This window comes from Chionomys nivalis, chromosome 3, assembly GCF_950005125.1.
Source record: "Chionomys nivalis chromosome 3, mChiNiv1.1, whole genome shotgun sequence".
NCBI classification, from domain to species: domain Eukaryota; kingdom Metazoa; phylum Chordata; class Mammalia; order Rodentia; family Cricetidae; genus Chionomys; species Chionomys nivalis.
In genome coordinates, this window is record NC_080088.1 from 61,354,680 (window position 1) to 61,373,890 (window position 19,211).

A 19,211-nucleotide genomic window follows, 5' to 3' on the forward strand; every position below is an offset into this window, starting at 1 on the left:
AGTGTGGGAGGGGTTTCATTTCACAGTTGCCTGCAAATCCTTGCTATGGTCGGTCTCCTCCATATGATTAACCTGGAAGACAATCCTATACTTCAGGGACAGTGAGATGATGGGAGACAATTGCCTGTCATGTATCCCAGCTTCCCTGAAATTCAGGCAATCCTCTTGCCTCAGTCTCCTAGACACTGAGATTACAGGTGCGGACCACCAGATCCAGTTTTACTGTTTCCACATTTTCTACGGTGTGCTTAACTATCCTCATTTAGTATCATTTTAAATGTAGGAAGATGGGGTTGGAGAGGCAGCTCGGACGGCAAAAGTGCTGCTGCAAGGCCAATGACCCGACTCTAGTCCCTTGCTTCTGGGGCACACACATGCGTGTGTCACATACTCCTTATGGTTTGGAAGCACCATTCCTTTAAATGTTGTATGAATGGTGCTCAATTAGCAACAATAAAATGTTTTTAGTTAATAAAACACAAATAAGGAAAGTACATAACATTTGATTTATATCAAAAAAGAGCTTTTCCACCTGAGTTACTAGAAGATTCTTAATAAGTGTTCTATGCCTCATAAGCCTCAATGCTGCTTTTATGCCTTTTAAACCTAAATTCTAAGCCGGGCGGTGGTGGCGCACGCCTTTAATCCCAGCACTCGGGAGGCAGAGGCAGGCGGATCTCTGGGAGTTCGAGGCCAGCCTGGGCTACAAGGGGAGTTCCAGGACAGGCTCCAAAGCTACAGAGAAACCCTGTCTCGAAAAACAAAAAAACCAAAAAAAAAAAAACCAAAAAAAACAAAAACAAACAAAAAAAAACCTAAATTCTAGTAAGGACAAAAACCACCATAGCAACGAATACCAGATAATCCCTCGCCAGACTACTTCAACAAGAACCACAACAGCTAATGTGAACATATTTCCTGATCAGAATGATACCAACTAAAGCCTGAAGTAAAAGGAGTTTGAAGGAAAGAACTGACTCTTGCCCACACCACCACACACACATCAAATAAATACACAGTGTAAAGGAAAAGCTCCTATCAAGCACAGAAAGTCTCAGTTAAACACCCCTCCCAACCCAAACATACAAAAGGACAGTGTTTTTGACTTTTCAGTGATAAAAACTGAATTCTAAAGGCAAAAGGCTTTCTATTTAAAGTTCCATGACAGGTGAGCATGGGGAAAAATCTCTCACCTCTACCTATACAGCCTTCGATGGAACCCAAGTATCAGTTTGTGAGAGACATCTAAGCAGCCCAGGCTGGCCTTGAGTTCACCATCCTCCTGCCTCGGTCTCTCCCGTCAAAGGATTCAGATGTCAAGCACCACAGTGGGCTGTCTGCTGTCAGCCGTCAGACACAGAAGAGAGCCTCGCCTCCCCCGCACCTGACCTGTGACTTACTCTGGTTAAGTCCATGCCCAGCTTGAGCTGTGACAAGAGATGCAGGATGACGCTGCGCTGCTCCTCCACCGCCCCCAGGTCGTCCTCCCTGTTGTCACAGGTGTCCTCGAGCTCATCATCCGCATCAATCTCTTCAGGTTCCTCGATGGGGAAGAGAGCAGAGTCCAGTGTTAGAAGGACTTATTAACATTTACTAAGAAAAAAACAGTTCAGTCTTGAAGACATTTATTCTAGTTCTAAACAAATCAGAGGGTAGGCAAAACCCTTCTGAAAATACAACTCCTATCATTAAGGAAAAACATTTCTTTTGAAGAGATCATAATTACTGGTACAGAACAGACTGTGGTCCTGTGATTTTTTTTTATCTGTTTGTTTTTTGAGACATAGTCTTACTGTGTAACCATGGTTAACCCAGTACTCACTATGTACTCAAAGCTGGCCTCAAACTCCCATCTTAGCTTTCTGTGTACTGAGATCACAGGAATGTACTGATAATATAATACATTCATTTTGCAAAAACAGTATTTTTCAAAAAGAGCAAAGAATGTCCTTGAATAAACTTAGCTTTGACACTAATCTGGGAGCCACTACCACATCTACAATTTTAAGTGATTTTTGTCTGAGACAAACTCTCTCACTATATAAGGCAAACTGCCCTTGAATTCGGCCTCCCAAGTCTTGGGAGTACAGGCATAAGCCACCAAGTCTGGCTAAATTCAGGTTTTGTTTTAATTTTTTATTTTATTACTTTGAAAAATTATGTCTTTTGTCTGTGGGTGTGTATGCGTAGCTGACAAGAGAGCCGTGAGCCACACGAGTGCTAGGAGCTACACACTGGTCCTCTTCAAGAGCAGTATGCTCTCTCAACTGCTGAGCCATCTCCCCAACCCCAAATTCAAGAGGTTTAAGGATTAAATATTTGTCCCTGTTTAACCTAAAGCTGTAAAGTAAAATTTGAAGGTGAATGCACACACATATCAAATCTAACTATCGTGAACCTTATTTTGCTATCACTCATGCCTGAGAAGATCTATGGTTCAAGAGATTCCAGATACACGTAAATGCTCTGTGGCCTGTCAGTCACAATGCCACCAAAAGTACTCTGTGCGGCATTTTAATCAAATCAATAACCTCCTAGAAAAAGAAGATGTGTACTTCCAACTCACTAGCTCTAATGACTAGTTAAACAACTGCATATTTATTACTTTAGCTTACTTTTAATTTTTTAGGGCTTTTCGATGAAGGCGGAGGTGGGGTAAGAATTTACTCTGTAGCCCAGGCTAGCCTTTAATCTCAGGAATTATTTTTGTTTCGAAACAGTTTCAAATGGCCCAGGTTGGCCTGGAAGTAAGTATGTCTTTGAACTCCTGATTCTCTTGAATTCACTTGCCACATGCTCAAATTATAGGCTCTTGGGTTCTGACGGTGTGTGCGTGCGAGTTTGTATATATATGTAAAGGCTAGAGGCTGATATCAGAGACCTTCCTCTATTGCTTTTCGCTTTATTTATTTATTCATTCATTCATTCATTTATTTATTTATTTTTTGGTTTTTTGAGACAGGGTTTCTCTGTGGCTTTGGAGCCTGTCCTGGAACTAGCTCTTGTAGACCAGGCTGGTCTCGAACTCACAGAGATCCGCCTGCCTCTGCCTCCCAAGTGCTGGGATTAAAGGCATGCGCCACCACCACCCGGCTTCGCTTTATTTTTTCAGACTAGATCGCTCAATGACCCGGAGGTCACCGATCTTCTAGGATAGCTGGCCAGTGAGCTCCAGGTGTCTGCCTATCTCCATCTCCCTAACCCTGTTCCACAGCACTGCAGTGCCACCGCACCTCGATTTTACATGGGTGCCAAGGAATCTAAACTCAGGGTCTCATATATGCATAACAGAAACTACCAAATGGTCCATCTCATCTCCTCAACCCTGCTGACTTTTATGTTTTTGCCAGAGTCTCACTCTGTAGCTGGGGTGGCTTGGAGACTCACTTTGCGGTTCAGGCTAACTTTGAACTTGTGATGATTCTCTTGCTTCAGTCTTTAGAGTGGCTAGGATTGAAGGCTGGAGCCACCATACCTGCCCAGCTTGCTTTGAACAACAAATACACCAAGGTTCAAGAGAACCTCATCAGCAGTTACGTTTATACAGAGGTGGTGTGCCCTGCCTCTCAAAGATCAGCTTGTCAGCATCTTTCTCCAAAAAGCTGAATATAAGTATGCCATCTTTTCTACTTTACTAGATTTAAGAATATCAGGATAGTGGAGTGGGGGTGAGTAGGTAATTTGGGAACAGTCTTAAACCCACAGCCTCACACAGAGCTAGGAATACAGGTGTAAGCCATCATGCTTCGATAGTTATGAGGATTTTTATAAAGAAATTATCTTGGTGGTGTCATTTTTATTTCCCCACCACTATTAATTCCATTCAAGTAAGATACTCACATGTTTTTGTTCTGTGTAGCTAGACCAAAACCAAACCAAACACACATGGACAGTACACAGACACATACAAACTAACAAAATCTCAAACCTGCCAGGTATGGTGGAGCACGCCTTTAATCCCAGTACTCGAGGGAGGCCGAGGCAGGCAGATCTACAGAGTGAGTTCCAAGACAGGCTTCAAAGCTACACAGAGAAACTATCTCTAAAAGCCAAAATAAAATAAAATAAAACAAAAATAAAAAAGACTGCACAGACAAATTTTGCGTGTTTACAGTACAGTTTTCTGTTTTTATGACCTTGAGGAGTGAAGCCAAGACTTCCTTCCTCACACTCCTCTTTAAGAGTCAGCCTGTCAGGAACCAGCCCCTGCTCTGAAGCCTAGAGCACTGCACATAAAGTCTACATGAACGGTGGTCACTCTTAAAACAAGGTGAACTGACAGCCCTCTCTACACATGGACCAAACAAAACCATTACATGAGATTAAATAATTACAGGAGACCTCAGAGGAAACCCTCCTAGCTTGTGACTAAGAATGCTGACACTCTGAAAGGTACCCTTACATCTGAGGTTGGAACACAGGCTACAGATTAATAATGCAAACACAGCTTTGGAGGATGGGGTATCTCTCAGATGGAGCATGTGCTCAGTTACCTGAGACCCTGGCACACTCAATCTCGGCACCAAAACCCAAACAGTAACAATAAACAGAACCCAGTTACTTTGTGGATGGAACTTTCTCTACTGGAAATAATACTAAAGGAAAACACCAGGTAGAATAACTGTAGAAGAATATAATTTTTAATATTGAAAAAATTATTACATCTATTTACATACTTTGTGTAAGTGTATATGTTATATTGTGTACGTGTGTGGGCATGTGTGGGAAATGGCGTGCATGTGGAAGTCAGAGGACAACAGGAGGGTGTCAATTCTCTCCTATTATGTGAGTTTCAGGGACTGAACTCAGGTTGTCAGGCTGGATGGAAAGTGCCTTAACCCACTGAGCCATCATATTGGCCCAATTTTCATTGTGCTACAACAAATAATTCATTGGAATAGGGGAAAAATTTATTTAATTTTTTTGAGACAGGAACTTGCTATATAAACCAGACTGGCTTGGACCTCAGAGATCAGCCTGCCTCTGCCTCCTGAGAGCTGGGATTAAATGCACGTTTCAGCCGAGTGGTGGAGATTCACGCCTTTAATCCCAGCACATGATCCTGCCTGACTGTATTTCCCTGGGAGCACAGACCACACAGCATCTGTGAGCTCTATGGAGCAATGCTGCAGGAAGTACCACTCCACACTGAGCACATGGCTACAGTATGTAACAATGCTGTGACTGGCTCGCACAGCTAGTGATAACGTAACCCTGCTAACTTTATCCTGACCGCAGTCTCACAAGGCATTAGCATCACTACTTTACAGGTGAGGAACCTGAAAGCCCAACTTTAAAAGCGTTGTTTCCAAAGCATTCCTCTTCTACCCAGTACTTCTTTTCTGAAGGGCAAATCGCAAAAGTGTAAATCTTTTTTTTTTTTTCTTTTTTCTTTTTTTTTTTTTTGGTTTTTCGAGATAGGGTTTCTCTGTGGTTTTGGAGCCTGTCCTGGAACTAGCTCTTGTAGACCAGGCTGGTCTCGAACTCACAGAGATCCACCTGCCTCTGCCTCCCGAGTGCTGGGATTAAAGGCGTGCGCCACCACCGCCCGGCAAAAGTGTAAATCTTATCAATTAAGAATTTTTTTTGGTTTCATCTTATCACCTGTTGTTTTAGTGTACAGAAGTTGTGGCTGCAAGTAAATTCCACACCTCTTCAGTGAAAGAACTATGTCTTCCTGTTTGTTTCTCCTCTAATTCCAGACAGCCTGGCAATTACAACTGTGGGCACATGTGTGTGTCAATGCATGCTATTTACTTACTAACCTGCTTTCCTGCTCCTCAGCTCCCTGTCTCCAGAGCCTCTTCATAAATTCAGTCTTTACAGTTTTGGACTAGTGCCTTATCTCTTAAGAAATAACTTGCTCATATATAAATGAACATAAAGTTTGCATTAATCTAGACTCAGTAATTCTATTGGGGACATAATGTAAAGAAATAATCAAAAATTGGTAGGAAAAATAATACTTAACAATAGTGTTATTAATAAGAAAGACAAACTAAAAATAAAACAAAAAGACAAACTAGACATTCAACAGGGACATTAACTCAGCATCTTATTTTGACTTTAAAACACTAATTGTATAGACTAGACAGAAAATAGCTTCAACTCTCTATGTAATTATAGTAGGCATAAAAATTGCAGACAAGAACATAAAAGACAAAGCAAACAAAATGAGAAATGATATAATTTCTAACAGTGCGTCTATGGCAGAATACAACACTGTAGTTCCTAAACACAAAATGAGCACCACTTTGTGTAACTATTAAAGCCGGCGGTCACGTGACAGAGAGCAACAGCTGTACTGGTGACCAACGCTTACAATCTATTTAAGCAAAGACCAATAAACAAAGCTAAATTACTATTGTGTGGACCCAAGTTTTAATTCCAGCAGTTGGGAGGCAGAAGCAGTGAATCTCTGAGTTCAAGGCCAGTCTGGTTGACAGAGAATTCCTGGACGGCCAGGGCTACACCTTGTCTCAAAAACAAACAAACACAAAAAATGTGATGAGACTGTGCGTGGTGGTGCCTGCGAGGTAAGCCACGAGGAGTATTGATCATTAAAGTCCAACTAGGGCTATCCATTAAGTTTTAGGCCAGCTAGGAAGAGTAAAACCCTGTCTCAAAAAGAAAAAAAAAAAAAAATCAAACAAATAAATAATTATCTGTATCAGACAAAAGTAAAGACTAAAAAGGGGACATCATTAGACCTGGAAAACCCATGTTCAAGTTCAATTAATAGCTTTTCCAAAGCAAACAAGCGGCTTTCAGATAGATATCAACAGCTAGAAGCTGCAAGAATGCTACTCTAGTGTTCTGTGGGCATGAACGCCTTAACAACAAAAACGACACCGTCCCCTTTCAATGATTCCTCATTTCTTCCACCAAAATCAAATCTTCATATCCCCTTACCCTTGCTACTGCTCCAGACTCTGCGGCAGACTGTGCTTCCGGGACGGCCATGGGCTTGCTCGGCTCAGGTGCAAAGGGTTGCTCAGCTCCATTCCTATAGTGGTTTGATAAAGGTATCTTTGGTTCCAACCACTCAATGGTTGCTCCTGATGAAGTAAGAGAAAAATTCTCCTGAGACTCGCTCATAATCTGAGAAGTACAGCAGATCTGGATTTTATTAAACAATTTTGTTTTGACGCTACAAGACTAAAGCAGTTCAACCTGCCCTGAAAGGAGACAGCAGCTGGGCCTCATTAGCATGAGCACCGTGATTGGGTATTTCACCACAGGGCAACTTGCAACTTGAAATGAGACACTATATGTAAAAGAACTCCACCCTGAATAGGGCTGATCTTGCTTCTTAAACAAGTCTGTGAATCTTGGAGTGAGCTCCTCAACAGCGGATTAGCCAGTGGTATCGATTATGTCTCTCTAATCATCAAAACATATATAATTAGGCTTTAGTGGAGAGCCACTCCAGGAAGCTGAGATGGGAGACCAACATAATTTGTTTAAAAATTGCAATTTTCCCAAGCAATCAAAATAACTCATTGGCTCTAATTTAAATACTAGACATATATCTTCTATTTAAATCATCAGCAGCCTAAAGTAATTTAAACTGAAAATCTTTTCTACTGAACTCACAGAGCTGACCTTGTGAAGTCAGCGTCACATTTGGAGACCTGTCACTTCTCAATTAATGAGTCAATGGTCTCTTGTTACCCTCAACTAGTTTAACAAAGATTCTATGCCTAATCAATAATGGAAATGTTCCATTTGATTTCAGAGGCTGATCTGGGTTTCACAGAAGCTAGGTTATGGAGTGCAAGAATAAGGGACACTCAGACTACTAAAACTGAAACTGAAAACAGTAGGCCATTTACTAAGTCAAAGACCAGACTTGAAATGAGTAATAAATGACAAAGTACCCAACAGGCTAGTAGTGTCCTGCCTTGTTCACTGCCCCTTGGCACTAGAGGCACGAAGACTGGAGAAATGTCCTGGCTAAGGTCATGGGCCTATTTTAAAGTTGTACAAATAAGAAAACATTCTCCCTCTAACTGAAAATAACTATTTTTAATATCACTATCCAATTTTTTTCCCCCAAAAATAGAAGACACGTGAGCATTAATTAAAAAGACTCAGTTTAGAGGGCTAGTCAGGTAAGTAGAAATTATAATAAACTTTATTAAACCAGCCATCTGGCCTCAAGGCCCCTCCAAATGAACACATATACAAATGAATCTCTAGCTAACATATTCAGACGCGATGGTGCAGAACAGTACTACATTCTTGTCACCCCAGTGCTTAGAAAGCAGGTGCAGCACGGGCTGGAGAGATGGCTCAGGGGTTAAGGGGACTGGCTGCTCTTTCAGAGGTCCTGAGTTCAATTCCCAGCAACCACATGGCGGCTCACAAAAACCTAAAATAGGATCTGATGCCCTCTTCTGACGTGTAGGTGCACATGCCGAGCACTTACACATAAAATATAAATAAATAAAACTAAAAAAAAAATCAAGGGAGCAGGAGTAGCTGACTAGTCTGTGATACATGATACATAGTGAGTTTATAGCCAGTCCTGATGGAAGTGGGTGTTGTATTAATCTGTTGCTTTCATTGGTTAATTAATAAAAAAACTGCCTAGGCCCATTTGATAGGCCAACCCTTAGGTGGGTGAAATAAACAAAAAAAAATGCTGGGAGAAAGAAGCCGAATAAGGAGTCGCCATGATTCTCCCACTCCAAACAGACACAGATTAAGATCTTTCCTGGTAAGCCAGCTGGTGGTGCTACACAAAATATTAAAAATGGGTTAGATCAATATGTAAAAGCTAGCCAATAAAAGGCTAAAGCTAATGGGCCAGACAATATTTAAAAAAATACAGTTTCCATGTAATTATTTCAGGTAAAGCCATACGGGCGGCCAGGTGCTGGGAACACAGCCCAGCTGCTCATATTACTACAGAGTGGCGCTGATGGAGGTGGGTCTTGTATTAATCTGTTGCTTTCATTGGTTAATTAATAAAGAAACTGCCTAGGCCCATTTGATAGGCCAACCCTTAGGTGGGTGGAGTAAACAGAACAAAATGCTGGGAGAAAGAAGCCGAATCAGTGAGTCGCCATGATTCTCCCACTCCAGACAGATGCAGGTTAAGATCCTCCCTGGTAAAGCCATGCGGGCGGCCGGGTGCCGGGGACGCAGCCCCGCCGCTCTTATTACAACACAGTCCATAAATGGATAAAACAAAAATATGGCTTTACGGAGTTTAAACATTCTTCTGAACATAGATTTCAGCTTCCATGTCACTGAAGAATTTTAATGGAATGGTAATTGTTTTTCCAAGTTATATTTTCATTCTGAGGAGATTATAAAATTTTACAGGTCAAAATTGGAAAAGATGGCAACTACGGTGAGAACCAGCAATGGCAATAAGGTAATTCCTCGAACCACCTATAAACCTAGCCTCCAAAAAGTCCAATGTGAAAACGACTTTCACTTTAAAACTTCAAACTTTGGAAATTAATGCAAATTTACTCATACATCTGTCTTAATCATGAAAACATCAAAAATAAGGTTGCATTAAATAAACCATACAAGCCGGACGGTGGTGGCGCACGCCTTTAATCCCAGCACTTGGGAGGCAGAGGCAGGCGGATCCCTGTGAGTTAGAGGCCAGCCTGGTCTAGAAGAGCTAGTTCCAGGACAGGAACCAAAAGCTACAGAGAAACCCTGTCTTGAAAATCAAAAACAAACAAACAAACAACAAAAAAAAAACATACAAAAGTTTCATGATTGTTTTAAATGATATACTATTTAATCAAGTTTATTTAGCATTTAATCTAGTAACCAGAACCAGTGCTGTCTGATAGACTTTTTTAAAAATTAAATAGTACAGACTAGAAATAAGATGTTTCATTTTCCTAACAAGATCATTAACTAAAATTAACCCACATCTCTTACATCAGGGCAGCTCATCCAATGTTCAAATAAGAAGAATAACTCGAGGGAAGCAAAGTACTCATCTAAGGATGTAAGCAACTAAAAAATTCCCTTAGCAAAAGATTGTAAGTTGGAAAGTACTTCTGATCTTTAGTGAAAACCATGACATGATAGAACACAATGCAACACTAAAGAGGAAATGAGCAGTGGACAGAGCTGGGAGTCAGGACACATCCCAGAGATTCTACCCATTACCTGGATACAGGAATGGAGAGGAATGCCACTATTTTAACAGAAACTGAGCTCTAGATTTGTTTACCTTTTGACGTGCTGAGTTCGAGGTCTAGAAAGGTATATTCAATGTTAAACATTAGACCTAAAATATTCTAAATTCCAAAAAAAAAAGCACAAAATAAGGAAGCTTGTATCACACTAGTGTGCTAACTAAAAGTCAAGGGATTCAACTGATTTTTAATTTCCCTCTTCTATTTTTCAAAAAATGTTTTTCATAGCATTAAATGACAACAAAATCAGTGCTTCCCATGTTTTAAGGCCAATCTTCAGTCCTACCTTTAATCTCCGACCTACCTGGGGGCAATGAGCCCTTCTGATGGGACGCGTGCTGCAACTGGAGAATGTGGAAGCAGTCATTTAAGCAGTTCATAGTTGCCATGGAAGTAGCTTTGAGCATCAAGAGGTCCTGGTCCAAAGAACTAAGAAGGCCAGAAGCAGGAAGGCATTCGATCCGTCTAATCAGGTCTCGTTGTTGTCCTTCTGCATGAGACATCATCTAAGAGAAACAACAGTCCTGTGGGTCTCACTCACGATGTGACACAGATAATGTTTGCTAGTCATTTAAATAACAGTATTTATTCTTTGAAGTATTTTCCAAGTATATTAGACTTAGAAATCTATCTTAACTTTGCGAGGCTACTTTCTTGCTTAAAAATTATTTTATTAGCCAGGTGGTGGTTACACACCCGCCTTTGATCCCAGCACTCAGAGAGGCAGAGGCAGGCAGATCTCTGTGAATTTGAGGCCAGCCTGGTCTACAGAGTGAGTTCCAGGACAGCCAGAGATACACAGAGAAACCCTGTCTCAACTCCCTCCCCTGAAAAATTATTATTTTGCGTTTATGTCTGCATGTATGTGTACCACATGCATGTATTACCCCTAAAGGCCGGAAGAGAGCATGAGATCCCTTCAGATTGGAGTTAAAAATAGACCATGTGGGTGCTAGAGATTGAACCAGGTCCTCTGGAAGAGCAGCCAGTGTTCCTAATCACTCCAGCCCCTGCTAGGCTACTTTCAATTAATGGGCATTTAACAATGCTTATCAACTGAAGATTATGACCTTTGATGGCTACACATTTTCTCTGGAAGCAATAAAGCACAAAATGCTTGCTATTTTCTGTTAGCAGTATTAACGTCCCCAAGTCATCAGAAGAACATTCAGCACAACGTCAACAGCGGTACTGAATTTTTAATTCCACAGTTAAAATTAATTTCCAGTCTGTGCCCTCAATCACTTTCCTCTAATGTGTTAGCCAGGCTTGAACAACTGAAAAAGCATGGTAGCTTACCTGCCTCACCCTCCCCTAACCTCCTAGTCAGGGCTTCTGGACTGTTGTTAGGCCAGTTTTAAGCAACTACTAGATTATAAGCTTTCCACAGAAGACTTAAGACATTCTTTGACTAGGAGCCTACCCAACACTACTATAACCCCCCCCCCACCCCCCGCCCCAGTCTCTCCATGTAGCCCTGGCTGTCCTGGAACCTGCTACATAGACCAGGCTGGCCTTGAACTCACAGAGATCAGTCTGCTTCTGCCTCCCAAGTGCTGGGATCATAGGTGTGAGCCACCACACCAGGTTCCTAATCACTTCTAACAGAGCCAATGGAATAACAATTAGTGAACAATGTAATATTTGTAGAGGAAAACAACTGATGATACTTTCAAATGTAAGCAGAGGGTTAACTCACACAGACACTTTGTAATGAAAAACTCTGAGCTTTAGAAGCTGTGTTGTGTGTGTGTCCCCTCCATTGCTCTCCACCTAAGACCCTGGAGGCAGGGTTGCTCTCTGAACCTGGAGGTCCCTGGTTTTGTTCTTTGGCTTGGTTACTGGCCACCAAGTCCCAGCGATCCTTCTGTTTCTGCTCCCTGGTGTTAGGGCTGTATGCACCCAGCCTGTGCTCCATAAAGATACACACGCAGTGGCCCGATGAAGCAAATCAAGTGTATTATATGAAATAATTCCTAAAAACATGAGACACGGTCAAGGTTTAAACCTTTACCTTTCCCAGGAAAACAAATCTTCAAAATGAGAAGCTGGACATAAAGATATCTATATAAACACATTTATAAATATGAATACACAGATACTCTGTTGTGCATTTTCTAAATTGTCTATCAATTTATTGAAATAGGCTTCCCTTTGTAGTAGGGAATTGCCTAGAACTCACTATGTTGTAACCCAGGTTGTTCCCAAACAAAACACAAAACTTATGGCAATCAGGGCTGGAGAGACTGGCCAGCAAGTCTGACAACCTGAGTTTGAGCTGCAGAACACACACAAAAGTGATAGTCAAAATCTACTCACGAAAGTTGTCCTCTGACCTCCACATGTGCAGTGAGTGACACAGACACATCTCACAAATTTACAGTAAATAAATTGTTAAGAGAGAAAGACAGAGAGACAGACAGGTTGGCAAGATGCCTCAGCTGTTAAAAACACTTGTACTTTTTAGAACCTGGATTCAATTCCTGGCACTCACATTGGGTGGCTCACAGTTACATGGAACTTCAGGGGATCCAACACCCTCTTTCGGCCTCCTCTGATACTGCATTCACGTGGTACACATACAAACAAGCAGGCAGACACACATCCACATAAATAAGAGTAAAAACTTAAAAATTTGACCTAAAAACAAAAACAAAAAGTTTGTGATACTTCTCCTGCCTCAGCTTCCCAAGCACTGAGATTACAGATATGAGCCACCATGCCTAGCTTCTGTCTTGTAGATAAATTTGGGGGCTAGTGGGGCTAAGTAGCAGAGAGTTTGCCTAGCATAAGTGAAGCCCTATGTTCAATTCCTAGTACTACAATACATACAAACACATACAAATGTATGTATGTACTAAGAGACTAATTCCCAAATAATTCAAATTTATGAAGTCCAAGCACTTTAGAATAGATTTTTTTTTTTTTCCCGAGACAGGGTTTCTCTGTGGTTTTGGAGCCTGTCCTGGAACTAGCTCTTGTAGACCAGGCTGGTCTCGAACTCACAGAGATCCGCCTGCCTCTGCCTCCCAAGTGCTGGGATTAAAGGCGTGCGCCACCACCGCCCGGCCTAGAATAGTTTTTGTGAGATATAACAGAGCTAAACAAATATAACCAGGATTTAACAATTATTCTCAAGTACACAACAGAGGCGTAGAGATGTCCACCAACTCCAATGTCCAACAACTCTAAAATGGACAGAAGTGTAGCATGCTCATGTAGGAACCACAGCAATGAAGAGAAAGGAACAGCTACATTCAACAACATAAGCAAACAGCAAAGATGCACGGTGGGCCACACAGACCTTGCCAAAGGAGCACTTACTGTGTGCTTCTAGTTTTGGAAGTTTTTGGTGTCTAGTCAGTGAGGAAAGGAACAGTGATAGACATGAAAGAGACTCCTCATGTCCTGCTAATTAATCCATTATTTGTTGTTTTGCTTTTGAGACAAAGAGTAGAGGCCACTGGAGTAAGTAACCCTGCCTCTGTGATGAGAAATCAAAGTAGAGGAAGTAGTTTCCAAAGGGGGTTTGGGTCAGAGAGCTGTAGGACCTAAACAAACGAACTCAGTAGATTCTTCTGGTTCCCTTAGAACAGAACTCAGTGCTCAGACTGCTTCTCTCACTCAGGAGACACTAAGGGGATAAGTGTAGCTTGGACATTCACTAGGCGCACTGACTAGAAGCCTCTAGCCTAAAGGAGGCTCAGCAGTAAGGAGCTGCCGCTACCCAGATACTGCCAGTGCCCTTGGCCACATATTCTGTACATCTATGGGACAAGCATTTGCCCACCTTGGTCAGATTATAGCCTGGCAAAGCTTAGTGGGAGAGAGGGGTCTTTAGGGGTCCACCATTTCCCATGCCCAAGGTCTTATTAAAAGTGTTAGGAGAGAATACAGCCTAGCTGAGTGAAAAGATACAGGGTGTGGCCTTCTTACCAGTCCAGCTTGTTTGCTGTCATCTGCAACCCAGCACAGCCTGCTAGTCTTGGCACCCACCAACAGCAGGTGCTCTTAGAGTACCTCAGCCAGGAGGGTTTAATAACTCTTTGCAAACTAGTTTTCCTTTTCTCTTTTCTTCCATTTTAAAATTTTAATATTATTTATTTTTAGACAAAGTCTTACCATGTAGCTCTGGCTGGGCTAGAACTCACTCTGTAGACTAGGTTGGCCTTAAACTCACAGAAATTCAGCTGTCTTAGCTCCTAAATGCTGAGATTAAAAGCAACTTTAACCACAAAAGGCCTTCCTGTTGTTTTTTTTTTTTTAAATCAGACTTATTTAATTCTATGTAAGAGTGTTTTATCGGTATGCATAGGCATGCTAGGTGCCTGAGAAGGTTAGAAGAGGGCATTGGCTCCCCTGGACCTGGAGTTACAGATGGCTGTGAGCCACTGTGTGGGTGCTAGGCACTGAGTCCATCTTCAGCAATAGCAACAAATGCTCTCATCTACTAAACCAACACTCAGCTCCCCACTGCCTTTTTAAAAATAAAATGAAAGTTTATTGCCTTTAAAGCTTATTCTGTATCATTCTTCCCCCTTTCCCTATGGCTGTGTGTTGAGTGTAGTCCTTGAGCTGATTTTCTTCAGTGCATTTCTCTCTCTGGCTTGTTTTTATCTTGTTGTTGCTGGAGACTGAGCTGAGCACCTTGAGTTTAATGAGGGTTTTGAACTAAGTGAGAGACAATAAACTTTACCCCGACCATGGCCTAGTCCTGACTGACCTTCAGTGGAAGCTTTACCTCAAAGAACAGGAGAAACAAAAGTCAAAAAGGCCAGGAGCAACAACCTAAATCCAAGTAGGCATATGTAGGGGTGGGGCCTGAAGTCCCAGTACAGGACATTCACCTCTGGAGCAAAGAATACAACTGCTGCATCTCCACACAGCATCAACACCCTGGGACACGCGGTCAAGAGAAAGCTGCTTCCGCAAGTCTTCATGACAGGTGAAGAGACAACTATCCCAACAGGTAATTCCCACCACAGAAGACAACAAGTACAGAAATACAGCAACACGATACCGCCTAAGATACTGCCTAAAGTATGTCCTCTCCAGTGGCAGATTCCAAAAGCAGATGTAAAAGAAATGCCAAACGAAGAATTCAAAAGAATGAGGTTTTTAAAAAAATATTTATTTATTTATTATGTATACAATATTCTGTCTGTGTCTATGCCTGCAGGCCAGAAGAGGGCACCAGACCCCATTACATGTGAGCTATCATGTAGTTGCTGGGAATTGAACTCAGGACCTTTGGAAGAGCAGGCAGTGCTCTTAACCTCTGAGCCATCTCTCCAGCCCCTAGAATGAGTTTTTTAAAGAACAAGGAAGCCAGGAGGTGGTGGCACATGCCCTAAATCCCAACACTCAGGAGGCAGAGGCAGGCGGATCTCTATGAATTCCAGGCCAATCTGGTCTACAGTAAAACCGTATCTCAAAAAAAAAAAAAAAAAAAAAAAAGGGTGATTTTTTTTTTCTTTTGGCCATAGGACTATGCACCCCAGGCCTAACTCTGCCTCTTGAGTGCTGGGATTAAGGCATGCTCAACCACACCTTGCTTTCAGGCCATTATTGATGGCAGCTGGCTTGACAGTGTCTGACTTGCAGGCTCACATACTGTTAGTTTATGAAGACGGTAATAGGTTTAGCAATGATCAGCAGTCTTAGCTTTAAGGTTTTTTTTTTTTAATAATTTTTTTTTTTTTGTTTTTTGGTTTTTCGAGACAGGGCTTCTCTGTGGTTTTGGAGCCTGTCCTGGAACTAGCTCTTGTAGACCAGGCTGGTCTCGAACTCACAGAGATCCGCCTGCCTCTGCCTCCCGAGTGCTGGGATTAAAGGCGTGCGCCACCACTGCCCGGCTTAATAATTTTTTTTATTTATTTATTATGTATACAGTGTTCTGCCTGCATGTACACCTGCAGGCCAGGAGAGGGCACCAGATCTCATAGATGGTTATGAGCCACCATGTGGTTGCTGGGACTTGAACTCAGGACCTCTGGAAGAGCAGGTAGTGCTCTTAACCTCTGAGCCATCTCTCCAGCCCTAGCTTTAAGATTTTTATAACTATTGTCATATGAATTTTAATTTAATATCTAAACTCTAGAAGTTGAATTTTTGGATTGTGAGTATATGAATTTTGATGGTGTATGAAATGATGTTCTATACCAAACAGAAGTTTTAAAAATATTTTTAACATTTTTTTGCATGTGTGAGCATGTATTATATAAATGTGTGTAAGTGTAATATGTCATATGCATGTGTGGCAACTAGGGGACAACTTGTGGAAATCTGTTCTCTCCTTCCACCATGTGGGCTCTGGGGACCAAGCTCTGGTCATCTGGCTTGGTGGACAAGGACCTCTGCATTCTGAGCGATCTTTCAGACTTTCCTTCAAATAGTTTTTGGGGGGGTCATGATTTATTTTTTTGAGGCAAGGTCTCACTAAATAGCCCTGGCTGAGCTCAAACTCACCTCTGCCTGCCTCCTCCTGCCAAGTGCTGAGACTAAAGGCATTCACCACCACACCGGACCTAAATTTTAATTTTAAAAACTTACTTAGTGAAGCAAAATATCAAGAAGAATGATTTTAAAAGAGCAAGAAAAGAATTCACATACTGCCTTTTATGAAAAGGATGTTTTATAACCTAACCTATTTGCTTAACAGGATTAGAATCAAAAGTGGTTGTTTTGTGTGTCTCAAAGCGTATTACTTCATCTCTATAAACTTCACTTTCTATATTCATAAACATAAATATATCCTGATAGAGGACACATTCTCCCCAGCCGTCTGCCTCAAAACACCTGGGTGCGTTACAGTACCATGTCCACAACCCACGTCTTAGTCAACTGGAAGCCCTACGAAATTTAGCTTAGCCAGCAATGCCTGAAATAGTTACAGCCCGGCAAAGTGCACCCTTTATCAACTAGAGTTAAAAAGAAATAAATCACAAGATAAGGCAATACCAGATCAACTCTACTTTTGTGTGTGACAAATTTATTTTTTATTTTTTATTTTTTGGTTTTTTGAGACAGGGTTTCTCTAGCTTTGCAGCCTGTCCTGGAACTCCCTTTGTAGCCCAGGCTGGCCTCGAACTCCCAGAGATCTGCCTGCCTCTGCCTCCCGAGTGCTGGGATTAAAGGCGTGCGCCACCACCGCCTGGCCGTGTGTGACAAATTTTTATGTGTCAGTCTGCCTGTCTGGTCTGTGTGTTTTTGTTTGGCTTTTCAGCTTGAGCACAGGGGTTGTACACACCAGCCATACACTCTACCACTGAGCTCATGCATTCATCCCTATCTATAACATTTTGTTGTTTTACAGAATGATCTCTGCAGAGGCTCTCTATCCTTCCCACTAGGTCATGGCTCTCACATTGGAGTCCACGCTGGCCATTCTCCTACTTTGGCATCCCAAGAGCTCAGATTACAGTTATGCTTCTCCATAACCAGCTTAATGACTCTCTTGACCATAAATTTTACAGCAAAGGAACCTGTAGTTTTACTTGAAAACTAAAAAGACAGACATAGATTTTTAAAAAGAAAACTCAAAAAGATACAGACTCTTAGAAAAATGACAGTATCCCACCCAGCACAAAGAACTTGGACTACCTGCAATCTTACTATCTTTACACCAAAGGGCCCAGAGGCACAAACAGAACCCACGACACTGGGAGAAAACCAGGTACTGCTGCTGTGCACCTTACCTGGCCTTCAACTCATACTTACTTCTCTGACTTCCACAAGATGGTCTGGATGCAAATGAGCTCTTTTGTTCACTGACTGCAGTTTGGAATGTCCCACATTAAAAAACGAAATGGCATTCTGACTTGGTCTCCTCTGGGATATGGGAGAATTACCACTAGATGCAAGCGAGAAGCTCCGTGACTTCAGGGGAGGATTATTCTGTCAGAAAAACAAAGTAATGTCTCTTTTGCTTTTTAAATTTTGGTTCTCTTGCCATTAAATTACCATATACTTCAGGCTTTATACATGTAGAATTTTGAGAATATATTAACATCAGATTTGATTTAGACAAATTCCTGAAGATTAATTGTATGCTATTCAAAGATTAGGAAATTGAAGTTTCCAGTATGTCATTCTCAAAGAATTTTTATATATTTTTTGAAAGTCTATTAGAAGAACAAGATTTTTCTGATTTCTTATTTTAAACATTGTAAGACAAAAACTATATATATATATATATATATATATTCTGTAAGCAGTAATATAATACATCTCCTAAAGAAACAATCAGGTGTCCTTTGGAACAGTCTGGTACTTTCTGCTCACTGTCACTGACTAGCAGTTGGCACCATGAGTAGAATATTACATTGTGTTTCCTAGAGACTAGGCATTGGACCTAAATACGATGTTTTGTTTGATTTATTTTAAGAGGCTAGTTTCAAAACACAAGGTGGAGAGTGACTGAAGACACTGACCCTGAACTCTGGCCTCCGCCTGTATGCCAATGCACACACACCTGAAATAATGTTCATCCAAAACCTTAAACCCTAGTTCACATGATTCATAGCATCTATAAATAAAAATAGTAAGTCAGATCCAGGTGCTCACACCTGTAATCCTATCACCTAGAAGGCTGAGGCAAGTAGAGTGGGCAAATGGCTGTCAGCTAAGCGTTTGCTGCCTGAGTATGAGGACTAGAATTCAGATCCCCTGCACCTACATAAAACAGCTAGGCCTGCTGGGAAGGAAAAGACCAGAGGGTCCCTGGAGATTACTGACTAGCTAGCCTACCCAAATCAGGGAGCTGTTCCTGGCCAAAAGGGAAAAAAAAAAAAGAGGGATTGAGGAAGATAAACAAAACAGGTTCAGACACCACACTCACTCACTCACACACACACACACACACACACACACACACAAACAGAAAAGGCTGAAACAGGAGGAGTGCTGGGGATGTGCCCTACCTGGTAGAATGGCTCGCCTAACATGCACAAAGCCTTGGATTTGACTGCCAGCATCATATAAACCCAATGTGGTAAAACATGCTTATATCCTAGTACTTGGAAGATAGAGAAAAGC

General features: G+C 41.7%; 1 protein-coding gene across 1 annotated transcript in view; it reads right to left on the minus strand.

Moving 5' to 3' along the window:
- Positions 1-19,211, minus strand: part of Osbpl11 (oxysterol binding protein like 11) — a 62,953-nt gene that overhangs the window by 22,076 nt on the left and 21,666 nt on the right. The window contains exons 5-8 of the mRNA XM_057765378.1: positions 17,895-18,071; positions 10,480-10,681; positions 6,913-7,058; positions 1,401-1,541 (exon numbers count right to left, since the gene is read on the minus strand). Coding sequence (XP_057621361.1) covers positions 1,401-1,541; positions 6,913-7,058; positions 10,480-10,681; positions 17,895-18,071 — 666 coding nt within the window. The remainder of the gene's footprint in view (positions 1-1,400; positions 1,542-6,912; positions 7,059-10,479; positions 10,682-17,894; positions 18,072-19,211) is intronic.